The 12,437-nt window shown below is 38.0% G+C and overlaps 1 protein-coding gene across 2 annotated transcripts; it reads left to right on the top strand.

Moving 5' to 3' along the window:
- Positions 1–302: 302 nt before the first annotated feature.
- Positions 303–11,893, top strand: LOC128017043 (caprin-1). 2 transcript variants are annotated; one of them, XM_052602116.1, is made up of 19 exons: positions 303–467; positions 1,171–1,302; positions 2,061–2,123; positions 2,230–2,316; positions 2,524–2,762; positions 2,850–2,932; positions 3,931–4,080; positions 4,168–4,217; positions 5,449–5,532; positions 5,623–5,802; positions 5,883–5,973; positions 7,720–7,772; positions 7,851–7,961; positions 8,048–8,176; positions 8,926–9,079; positions 9,175–9,375; positions 9,466–9,572; positions 9,649–9,709; positions 11,243–11,893. In XM_052602116.1, exons 2-19 carry the CDS (start codon positions 1,171–1,173, stop codon positions 11,305–11,307), a joined length of 2,040 nt encoding a protein of 679 aa, XP_052458076.1. In that variant the 5' UTR covers positions 303–467; the 3' UTR covers positions 11,308–11,893. The 2 variants fall into 2 exon arrangements, with proteins under 2 accessions (XP_052458076.1, XP_052458077.1); XM_052602117.1 differs by lacking the exon at positions 8,048–8,176.
- The last annotated feature ends 544 nt before the right edge of the window (positions 11,894–12,437 follow it).

Genomic DNA, 12,437 nt, shown 5'->3' with positions numbered 1-12,437 from the left:
TTCATATTTTTATAAAATAAAATAAAAATATTCTTACTTTATGAGACTCTTAAAAACATGTATAACACCCCTACCAACTACCCATAGACTACTAGAGAGAGGGAGAGAGATTAGTTTTGTGTTATTATTCTGTAAATTATTCTACAGATATGTACATTTAATATTATATATGTGAAATATGTCATATTTATGACGAAGTATAAATATTACATATTTCACATATATGATATTTAAACAAAAGAGTCAACTTATTCATAAATCTGTTTTTACCTGCTTTTGGAGATGAGTTCAGGCACAAACACAGACATCTATAAGGGTCCTTCAGCGCCTCTGCATTGTTAAGACGAAACTCGCGGAGCTGCTGGAGTTGCCGGGGAGCGTCTGTTGTACGTACAGAAAATAACACTTAAAACACTGAAATCCAGCTGCATCGTTCAAATATATCTTTCAAAACATTGAAAGTAAAGGTAAGACGCTGTCATGATAAGAATTGTTAATGTTCTGCATTCGTAAAAGAGATGACCAGCAGCTTGTGCTAGCGGCTAACGCTCACAGTCCGCTAACTCGCGATTAAAGTATGATTCTCTAACAACGCTTTTATTTTTATATGATTTCGTCTGTGTGTTCTGTGAATGCCGGCTGTTGTCCTTTGTGTGTTCATACGAGCAGCTAATAGAGCTCCAGAGATGACCATCCGCCCAAGAAGACGGATCTGTGTCTGTTAGACTTAACGTTACAATCTTTTTATGGTTACGCCGATTTACGCTTAATGTGCTGCAAATATGTATTTCTCTTTCAGATCTGTTGCAGATGAGTGGCAACTAGTTTGTCAGAATTGATGTATTGTGAAAATTGAGGTTCCTCTAAGATGGGTGTTTTTGAGTCTTCAGTTGGGATAACTGATAGAACTTTGTTTGCTCTGGACCTTAAAAGCAGTTTGTTTTTGTTTTTTGACCTGTGTGGTTAGCATATCATGAATGTCTTTGAATAAGATTTTATTGATTTTGATGCATATGCGTTATTTAGGTAATTATATGGCAAATCTTAATTTCTTTGTCATTTGAGCTATATATATATATATATATATATATATATATATATATATATATATATATATATATATATATATATATATATATATTTTTTTTTTTTGGGGTTCTATCTATACAGATGCCATCAGTGACCACTGGCGACAATGCTGTTCACTCCTCCAGTCCGGATTTGGCCTCTGCACCATGTGAAGCTCTCAAGCAAGTACTTGGTGTAATTGACAAGAAGGTTCGCAACATGGAAAAGAAAAAGGTAACTCATTGTTAATGTGAAATCGGGCTTGACCCTGTTTACTTAATACACCAGTCATTGGAGTATTGTGCACAGTTTACCAGTACATGTAATTCTAAAGAAAAGTTTTTTTTATTTTTTTTTATAATATTTCAACAAAAGCTTTACAAAAAATCTTGCCAGTGTTTGATCCAGTAATATGATACAGATTATCATAAAGTATTTTGGCAATAACTGCAAATAATGATTCATTTAATGGACATTGAGCATCCATTGTGTCTGTTGAGATTCCTTTATAAAAGAGGTTATTTTAGGTCAGTTGATAACAATAAACTGCAATTACTGGCTCCATTTGTAGTATGACATGGCACATTTAGATAAGATCAAGTCCCTTCTTATCCATTTTTTTCTCAACATTGAATGTCCTATGACACTTGGAAATCTAACATCATTTAGCTGTTGTTACAGCGTCAATAAAACAGTTAAAATTAGAACATTAATTTATTTGATTTGTACTTTAAGACCGTATTCTTAAGGCAATGGGTTTCTGTAATTTTAGTCTAGTAAAGTTCAATAAATGCTTATTAAAAGTAGTATATGACTGATATTTATTTAGTTTACTATGAGCCTGACCTGTAATCAACAGACTCCTCAGTAGTATAAATGGCATGAATTGTGTCCGCTTGACAAAGATATTTGTATCTCATCGGATATGTGGAATTTACATTTTAATCTGCATCCCACTCATCACCATTAATGTGAGCAAACTCTCTGTTAAGAGCAAGCTGGATGATTACCAGACACGGAAGAACAAAGGAGAGCGTCTCAACCAGGATCAGCTGGTATGTGCACTATATTGTGTTCAATTCTAGTCCTCTGTGCTCGCATATATCAGCAGCTGTTCCTTTATGTAATAAATACATATGCTTTCTTGTTTCATATGTGTAGGAGGCTTTATCTAAAGCTCCGGAGGTGGCTCACAACTTGGACTTTGCCCGTGAGTTGCAGAAGAGCTTCCTGGCTTTAAATGTGGAGGTATGTGTGTTTGTGATATGAAGTTTACCTAACATGATCCCGTTTTGTACTTGGCGCCCAGTCTCCGTTTCATCTCAGCATCTACATTAACTTTAACACCTCCTGTCTGGCCTAAAACCAATGATGCCATGCAATATTTCTGTCTTCACAAAGCGAAAATGCTATTTTTTGTTTTTATATGAAATTATTTGGATTGTTTTCTTGTAGATCCAGAAATCGGTGAAAAAGGCAACACGACGGGAGCAGCTGAAGAGGGAGGAGGTGGAGCGCAAGCGACTGAAGGCTGTGCTGGAGGTGCAGTATTTGCTAGAGCAGCTGGGGGAGGAAAGCGTGAGGCAAGACCTGACTCAGTCCAGTGGGGACGCCCCTGTACTCACAGAGTCCGAGCTCACGGGCCTGGACGAGTTCTACAAGCTAATTGGGCCTGAGCGGGACTCTAGTGTAAGGTGAGGACAGTTCATTTCTGCCATTCAGTTCATTTTTGTTAGTAGATTTGGTGTGTTTGAATATTTTAGAATGACTCTTGATTCCAGGTTGGCTGAGCAGTTTGAGGAAGCATCCCTGCATTTGTGGGAGCTTTTGGAAGGAAGGGATAAAGCTGTGGCTGGAACCACATGTAAGTAAGGGTTTTTTTCTTCTTCTGGATTTTACAGTCAATTTAGCCTTTAATATTAGACCCAAAATGTTTACCTTTTAAACTGTAATTGTTTACTTCTACATATAGGAATGAATAAATAAAAATAAACTATCTTTTATACGTGTGGATTTTTTAAAAGTACCATTTATTTAATATAGAATACTATTATTTAACAAAGCTCTATTCTGAATGTGTGTGTGTTTTTTGTTTTTTTTTACACTGTCACTTGAGTGATGCACATTTTAGGATTGTGAGACCTTGCATGACATTAAAGGTATCTGCTTAATTTGGAACATGTTTCACGATTCTCTTGAACTATTCATAGCTTGAGTGAATCTGATTCTTGATAACGCGAGAGTGAGTTTGAGGTTGTTTCATGAAAGCTAAAAAAAAACCGTTCGTAAGGGGCCTTTTGTTTCTAACTCTCACTGGTTATCATTTTTGTAGACTATTTTTCTTTATTGTGTTTGCAGTTGTCAGAATGGTATTGAGCCATGCCAACTGAATAATCAAACCAATATTTGTTCTCCAGTGAGTCTGAATACCAATGGGCCCATCCCTCTCTTGGCCTCTCTATGAATGCTGGCACTTGCCATGGCTTTTGAAAGCTGTGTTCTGTCTCGGCCCTGTGAGGGCCAGCAATGCTTCATGCTGACTTTTGACCCACATCAGCAGTTGGGCAGGCAGCCAGTGGTCTGCACAAAGCCTCTCTGCTGGAGGTTTTAATGATGGACAGGGCCTGCCTGCATATTCCTACAGAGAGGGTGGGAATCATGACAGTATCAAATTTTGTGTAAATTCACCCTATGAGTCTTTTGTTTGCTGATATTTCTGCAGTGTTTGTGGGCTAAATTAAAGTTACCTTCAGTAAAGAAAAATACCTTTTTGAGTCCGAATGATGTAGTGAACATCTGCCAGCAGACTAATAGGGCCTCGCAGAATCTTGCACCCTTTAACCTGTTTCTTGTCTTGAACAGACAAAGCCCTTAAGGAAAGCTTGGACAAGATGCTGCTAAGTGGGTACTTTGATCGTGCTCCAACACATCAGAATGGAGTGTGTGAAGAGGAGACGGGGGCCACAGCAGCAGCGGAGTCTTCAGAGAGCGAAGAACGCCCCGCTGAGCCAGGTAAAAACAAAGCCATCTCATTTCAGATCAGAGAAATGCTTTGTCGCGCAACTGACAGCTTACATCGATGTTCTTGTCTTTTCACAGAGGGAGCCGCAGAAGAATACACAGAAACTATTGAGGTTGAAGAAACAGAGGTGTGCACTGATATCACCACATTTACATTGTCGACTGCAATCCAAACTGCACCGATCAGCTGTGAGCAAAGTGACATGAATCTGATGCACTAAAGCCCCTCCCCCATATCTCTTGCTCCAAATGAAAGCAGTGTATTATATTATATTTAGAATTCATATAAAATATTCAAAAAATTATTATATGAACTGGCAATGAATCTTTTTCCATTTAAATTAAATATATACAGATAAGTTTTAATATATAAAGCTTTTAAAATGACTAAACTTCTTTTGAGCTTGTTGTGAAACTAAGCAAATTATTGTTATTATTATAATTATATTTTTTATTTGCATAAGATATTTTATTTCTGCTTCCTTCTCGAGCTTTTGCTGCAGCAGCAGTTTATTCCTACCTTGTAAAAGCATTTTAATTCATTATATTTTTAATAATGACACCTCTTAATCTTCAGAGTCTTGTGAGTAGTGAATCAATCCGATGCTCTCTCTTCTGTGTGATTGGCTGTTTGCTGCACGCGGCACACTTTCAGGTGCACACACAGTTGACCGTTTGATGCTTGAACTTTTTGATCCCGCTGAACCTGATCTAAACCAAGTTGGATTTATTTGGTTTTGTCAACTCTTAACCTACTCTGAAACACAGTTTGTTCAGCTAGCCTCATGAAACAGGCCACAGGTGAACGGAATCCTGGGTTATCTTGCTTAATGTTTTTATTCTTTGCATTTTTTATTGCCGTAAGTTTTTCTTTTTGGCTGATTCATTGAACAGTGCATGGGACTTTCATTTTGACAGAGCTGAGAATGCCAGTGTGCTGCTAAGCATCTAGGTGAAACGTTCTAACACACGGCTCTATGGAATACTTGATTCTGATTGGTCAGTCGTGAAATTCTGAGGTATGTTATCTCTTGATAACAACCAGTAAAAGCTGATAACTCAGGCTCATCCAGGGTAACTGAAGTCGATGCTATACCCTTGCTCGGAACAGTATTTCTTCATGGAAGCTTTGCGTTTGGTTAACTAATAAAATGTGCAATTATTTAATTACGTCATCCTTGTATCATGGACTTTTCATTCAAATGCAGTTGATTCCGTTTTGTGACAATTGTTTTGTACAATGTAATGGATTATAAGATAACTGCTGGTTTTCATGTAAATCCAGTTTTCTTTGGAAGGCAAGCAAACACAACTCGTCATAACTTGTTTTTATTGCCCTGCACTTCTTTTTCCTTATAGTTTGTAAACAGACAGTTCATTCCAGAAGCCACGTACAGCAGCAGTGACAAAGAACAAGGAGCAGAGTGGAACACAAGTTCTCAGGTATAATAGACCTCATTTGTCAAAGAAGGCACCAGAATTGTTAGCAACTTCTTGCCAAATGGGGTTTACACTGTGATCATTGCTTTTCAGGCAGTTAGTGCCCTCCAGCAACCACAGCAGCCCCCTGCAGCCATGAGCCCGGCTCTGGTGAGCTCGGAAGCACACACACTGAACGCCGTCCTCCCTCCCCCTGCAGCAGATCCCGTGGTCCGAAAGCAGGCTGTCCAGGATCTCATGGCTCAAATGCAGGGTACCTTCAACTTCATGCAGGTAAACTGTGTAATTTGTCATTCATCATGCTTCAAGGGTAGCAGTGGCCTTTTCTAACTTGTGTATGAAATGTAATGCAGGACTCCATGCTGGAGTTTGAGGGACCGCCTCTAGATCCTGCCATTGTGTCGGCACAGCCCATGAAACCTGCACAGATGGTTTGTCAACCAGGTTGGTTTACAAATTTAAAAAATGCTTGTACTACATCCTTAAAGTATGTACTCATGGTGAAGAAAAGGTACACACATTTGAGTGTATAGTTATTATACAGTTGTGTTTTCAATGGGCTGCTCTGTCGCATAGTTACATGCACTCTGCAAATGTAAACTGTCCTGTCAATCATCTTGTCATAGTTAACATCCTCCACATTTAATTTAAGTATCTTCCTACCGTATTGGAGAGAAAAGTAGCAGCACTTTGATCTGCCAGCCATGGGTCTTCATGCAGAAAACTCTGCACGTTTTTTTGCATTGATTCATTTGAAAGTTAATGGCCTAATGTATGTTTCATACATTCATACAAGTTCACGTTGTTGCAGATGAAATGATGAAACCGATAAGATTAAATATATTTTTTACCAGGTTCATTGTTGATTATTAATAGCTCAGTCCCCTTTATCTAAACCTCTTTACTAAACCGTTGGTTGTGCACCGCGCTTTTACATTTTACATATATTCATTTAGCTGACGCTTTTATCCAAAGCGACTTACAATTGCTATTTATGTCAGAGGTCGCACGCCTCTGGAGCAACTAGGGGTTAAGTGTCTTGCTCAGGGACACATTGGTGTCTCATAGTGGATTCGAACCCAGGTCTCTCACACCTAAGGCATGTGTCTTATCCACTGCGCCAACACCAAGTCGCAATGGATTGTGGGCAATATTAGCCATTATAGTGTGCACGGATCCACATTTGAAAAGTCTTCTTGGAATAGTAGACCTTCTGGGAATTTTGGCATACTCTTTAACATACTATGCTTTGGGACACACTTATTCTAATCTCACGTACTATTTAGGATGGGTAGTATGAACATTGGGACGCAGGGATAGTCTGATCTTACACACCCTCATTGTGTTTTAAACTTGCATGAGTTTTTTTTTATATAAATATGGCACCTTTAGATGCATCGTGTCAGGTTTGGCATCAGTCATTAGATTGCATTGTTTTTTTGTGTGTTTTATGACCTAATGTCCAATGAATAATATCTGTACAAATCAATTATTTTTGAGAGTTATGCTGAATGCCAAAGATTCCTTGCAGCAGTTTTATTTTAGTATTATTTGATGTTGATATTATTAAATTATTAATATTTGGAATTAGTCTTAGTTTTTATATTTTAATTTAGGTTTTAGTTATTTGGGGGTTTTATCACTTGTATTCCTTATTTTATTTAGTATTTTTCCAATTTTAGTACTTCATCTTGTTTCTAATCATTGAAGTGAGGTTTTTAATTTTGGCTTTTTCAATTACTAAGACAAGTTTTTTGAACTGTAAAGAAGTTTAGCCTTGCAAAAAGGAAAAAAAAAAGTATAATGACATCATAAGGCTGAATAACTAAAGAATTTTGAATTAACCATTCTATAGGAATTATTTGAATATGATCAAATCCAATTCTGCTTATCCCATTCCTAGTTTCGATTTTCAATAAGGTAAAAGAAAAAAAAAATGAAGGCGAACATTTAGATGTCATTCATTTATTTTTATTTTTTTTGCAAAGCATTCTGTTGCAGCTGAATAACATGAGCAAATATCAGCAGCAACACTTAGGCTTAAGAGTAACTTTTGCCTATGGATTTAACAAATATACCACAGCAAAAACTACTTGATAATATAAGTTTCAAATATTAAATTGTTAACAGTCAGTAATAAAATGGGAACAAACAAATCAATAGCAATAGTTGTTTTTTTTGCTCACACAGAATCCCGACTACCCCAACACAACGCTCTTTCTGTGCAGCCTGAACCCACACAAGTAAGTTCAATTAGCACAAACATGCTCTGAAGTGGTTTCTGTCTGAAATGGCTTTCCTAAAACTGTTTCTCCATCCAGGTCCCGATGGTCTCCGCTCCAAAGGAGGCCTACTCCTCCACATCCCCTCTCTATCAGCCTCCTCATAATTCAGAACCACGACCACAGTCAGACACCATTGACCCCCTGCAGGTAACCGCGCACACCGCATTGGTTACGCAGTTGCTGTGTGTACACTATGGCTTAGATATGTGAGTGATGCAGGATATACACCGTAGGTCTCCATGCCCCTGTCGTCTGAGCAGCCCCCCACCCCTTCCTCTCAGCCCCAGGTGTTTCAGCCTGTCTCCAAACCCCTTCACAGTGGCATCAACGTTAACGCAGCTCCATTCCAGTCCATGCAAGCGGTAGGCCTCAACCTGTCTACCCCACCCTCTCCAAATTCACCCCCTCAGAGTTTGTCTCTCCATTCTGCTTCTGTTCTGTTTTTCATGCTGTGTAAGGGGCCATTCACAAAGAACACATTTTTACATTACGCTACAGTTGTTTCCATTGGTTTGCTAAGTAAACAAGCATTACACTGACGCGTTTTAACTGTTTCTGCTTATGTCTTACGCATTTTGTAGTGTCTTGCATGTAATTCGGTATTAACAGAAACATGGCCTTCCACCACAATTAAAAAAAATGTATCTCCACTGCCCTACTTCTAGCATTTTTAGATGCATGAACGCATTCTGTGTGAATGGCCCTTGACAGGCTTTTATTTTAAAAGGACATTATGAACACTATGAGCCTTTTGAGTTTATCATGTTCAAGCCTGTTGTATATCGTTTGTGGACGAGCTGTTACTTGCATGAGTATAACGGTCAGTTTTTATACAAAAAAAAGTTTTCTAAAGGGTCCATTTAAAGTTGTGCACCTTTAAAAAAAAAAAAGGTCTTTGTAGTTTTCATCTTTTGTGTATATAATTTATCCTGATGTATATATCCTTTTAAATATTTAATGATTTATGTAATTTTTCTAACTGATTTCTCCCTTTTTATTGCCATTGAAAACAGACTTGGAGCCTGACATTGTGTATTAAGACAGAACAATAGTGAACTTATTACATACCTCATGATAGTTTTGGATATGCTTGTTTTCTCTCCTCCTGTAGGTTTTCAATATGAACGCTCCAGTTCCTCCAACCGGTGAGATGGACTCTCCGAAGATTTCCAGCCAGTATCAGAGTAGTTACAGTCAAGGCTTCAGCACACAAGCCACCCTTCCAGCTGAGCAGCAGGAACTGCCTCAAGAAGCCCTGCAGTCAGGTAAGAGAATTGCTGCTAAAATTGTGCCATTTTACAGTAAAAAAAAAACACACAAACTAATTGGTTTCTAAAAATATTTGTTGGTTTCTTTGTAGTTGGCCCTTTCCATTCTCAAGACCAAGGTATTCCATCTGCAGGGGGACACCAGTCTCCATCTCAGCAGCCCTCAGGGCAGGGCACAGGGTTTGGGCGGCCAGGTCAGCCCTTTTACAACAACAGAGCAATGCCACGAGCTGGGCCCAGAAATCCCAGAGGGGCTTTGAACGGCTTCCGTGGACCATCAAATGGATTTAGAGGTGAGCCAAGTTCTTAATTATAACAAAAAATGCTAGTCTGAAAAAAATCCCACTGTAAAATATTCAAACTTTTTTATTTTTTATGTTTAGGTGGATACGATGGGTATCGTGCTCCATTCCCAAACACTCCAAACACCGGATATGGGCAAACTCAGTTCAGCACTCCTCGAGATTATTCCAACAACACCTACCAACGGGTAACTTCAAGAAAACAAATACTGTGTAGATTTGAGAAGTCAAGATTTTAAAGTCCCATGTGTGTTTTCTTTCCAGGATGGATATCAGCAAAGCTTCAAGCGAGGAGCTACCCAAGGACCTCGAGGTTGCTCTCGAGGTAATGCTCAAGCGATGCGATCCTAAAATCTTTGGGAAGACTTTTCTTTTTGGCCACTTTGAACATTCATTTATTGAGAATGGTTCCCCTAGCCCATATTTTTTACTCCTATCAATGTTTTTTTTTGGCTTATTGATTCAAGTAAGCCCACTTTGATAGTTTTAATATACTAATGTGTTTTACAGAGACACAATGGAGAGCTGAAACTGTCAGTGTTGTGATTTAAAACATAGATATTCCTGTAAACTTGAAAGATTTTCATTAATTTATTTTTTTTATAAAATCAAATGCAAAAAGAAACCTGCCACTGTCGGTTCAATCCATAGGAGTGTTTTTGATATTTCCTTGGCCTGTTCCTCCCCCGTTTTCCATACTTGGTTCTTGCCCCTGTGTATTGGGTACTGAAGGCATTAATTGTTTTTTGTTCACCCCATATTCATGTGAAGGATTTTTTTCTGCTGTCCTGCCCTTTTGTATGCTCATGTCACTCCTTGAGAGAATGTTTCAATAAAGATGTGTTGCATTACCTGCTTGTCTGCCGCTGCTTTCTTTTTGCTCTCCATGCTCGAAAATCCTCTCACCTGTCCTGTGACCCTTTTGTCTGCTAAATTGTTGGAGGTTGACTTTGTTTCCTTTAGTCTTCTTAAGGGGAGGCAGGTGATTGGTCTGCTTATTGGTCGTTTTTTTCTGCAGCTCTGTTTGCTATTCTGCCTCTTGCATCATGTATTATATCCTGTGTTCCAACAAGATTAAGAGTTTCTTTTAATTGGGTGTGAAGCAGTAATAATACAACAAGATGGCCCTAAGATTGGCTCCATGATCTGTGTTGCTGTTCCAAATCAGTCCATAGCCAATGCACTGCTTTTCCTGCTCTTGCCCAGTCAAAAAATGTCAATTTTGTTCTGAACCTGTATTTTTTTTTTGTTTTGTTTTTTTCTGGAGAGTATGCATGTACGAAAAAGAGCTGCAAGAACATCTGGCAAAATATTTTCTTTTGTTATCAGAAGTAAAAATATGGGTTTGGAATGATATGAGGGTGATTGTGGTAAATTGACATAGCAAAATATACATATTTTTGGGCGATATTTTTCTTGTGACCTGAACATTATCAGCTGTCTGTTGGACTGTACATAATTTTAGGAAAAATGAAGCAGTGTTTTACAAAGAAATAAACTAAATACTCTGTCATGTGAATATTTCAGAGAATCCTGTTGAGAATAATTGTCGCTCGTTGCTTAAAATGCTTTATTAAATTTGCAATGCGTTTTAACTCCATAATGTCATTGCGCGTTTGTTAATTAATTTGAGTGCTATAATGATATATGGAGCTGTTCTGATGAATCACACTTGAATTTAACATGAATTTAACACCTGTAGTATAAGGTACATAATATTCATACTTTTATGGGTGTTTTATGATCAGAATACCATTTCAGAAGCGTGGAAAGCGCTCCTTGTAATTGGCCCTGAAATCATTGAATGTGTCTAGACTATTAAACTCCACATTGATCTTCTGATGTATTTGGGTTTCAGGACGTGGGGGATCATTTCGGTCCAGCAGAGGAATGGGTCCCATGGCTGCCCAACAGACCAGCTAAACCCAGTCCTTTAGCCATTATCAGCCCTGTTCCACCCCTTTATCTCCTCCACTCATTTGGACTCTCAAACACGAGCCGTGCCACTCCAGACCATGTAGTTAGATGACTGCATCTTAGCAAGTATGGACACAACCAATGGATTTGGGAAAATCCAGTATCAATGAGACTATAGCACTCCCAGGACTGTAATTGCTCAGAGCTCTCAAAGCTTTACTCAATCATATGCTATTGCACAACCTTTACGCATTTGAGACAGAACATGTGCCTTTGATTATGGGTGTCTGGATTTTAATTGAGCTTGGTGGAAGGACGACTTAGTAGCTGGGAACAGCTGCTAGATTATGAATGTGAAGTACACCGTATACCAAAGGCACTTCGTTTTTGGCCAAATGAACTGTTAAGTGAATGTGAAAAATTTACTTGTGCGTACTGTATTGTAACGTGATTTTTTTTTTCTTCTTTTTTTGGCTCAGCCAAACGGTTTACAGGAAATGCATTGTACTGTATGTGGCTGAATGACTGCTTCATTGTATTTCTTCCAATCAGTGTTGATTAGAATTAATGCTAATAAATGATTTTTGAGGGACGAGACACTTTAAAAGTTATTCAAACACATTTGGTATGACGTAAGAGCAGAAGGAATCTTCTTTGAAGCCATAAAATACATTGTGCATTTAATATCCTATATATATATATATGGTGCTTCATTAATAAGATTATCATCACAAATGGTTTTTGACAGGTAAAGTATAGTGCAACAAGACATTTGTGAGGTGTTTGGAATGATTAAAATGCACTTGAGGTTAGTTTTGGGTTCAGTGCAAGTTAAGCAAAATAGATAGCATTTGTGGCTTCATTTTGATTAGCACAAAAAATTAGCACAAGAACAGTTTCAATAATATGAACAGGATGTAAACAAGTATGTGTGTAAAGTTATACTTTTTTTTCTTTTGCCATGATTACACATTACCATAAACACAAGTTTAAAAATGATTCTTTAAACATCTTTACAATTCAAATCGTACACAAAATTAACAGAATTAATGCAAGTGCATTTGTAAAAATGCCGGCAAGAGCTTCACATTTCTGTTTTAAATCCTTGTAAGTGTCTCACCTTAACCTTCATTTTT

The sequence above is a fragment of the Carassius gibelio genome, chromosome A7 (assembly GCF_023724105.1).
Source record: "Carassius gibelio isolate Cgi1373 ecotype wild population from Czech Republic chromosome A7, carGib1.2-hapl.c, whole genome shotgun sequence".
Lineage (NCBI taxonomy): Eukaryota > Metazoa > Chordata > Actinopteri > Cypriniformes > Cyprinidae > Carassius > Carassius gibelio.
This window is presented reverse-complemented; position numbering and strand designations above follow the sequence as displayed.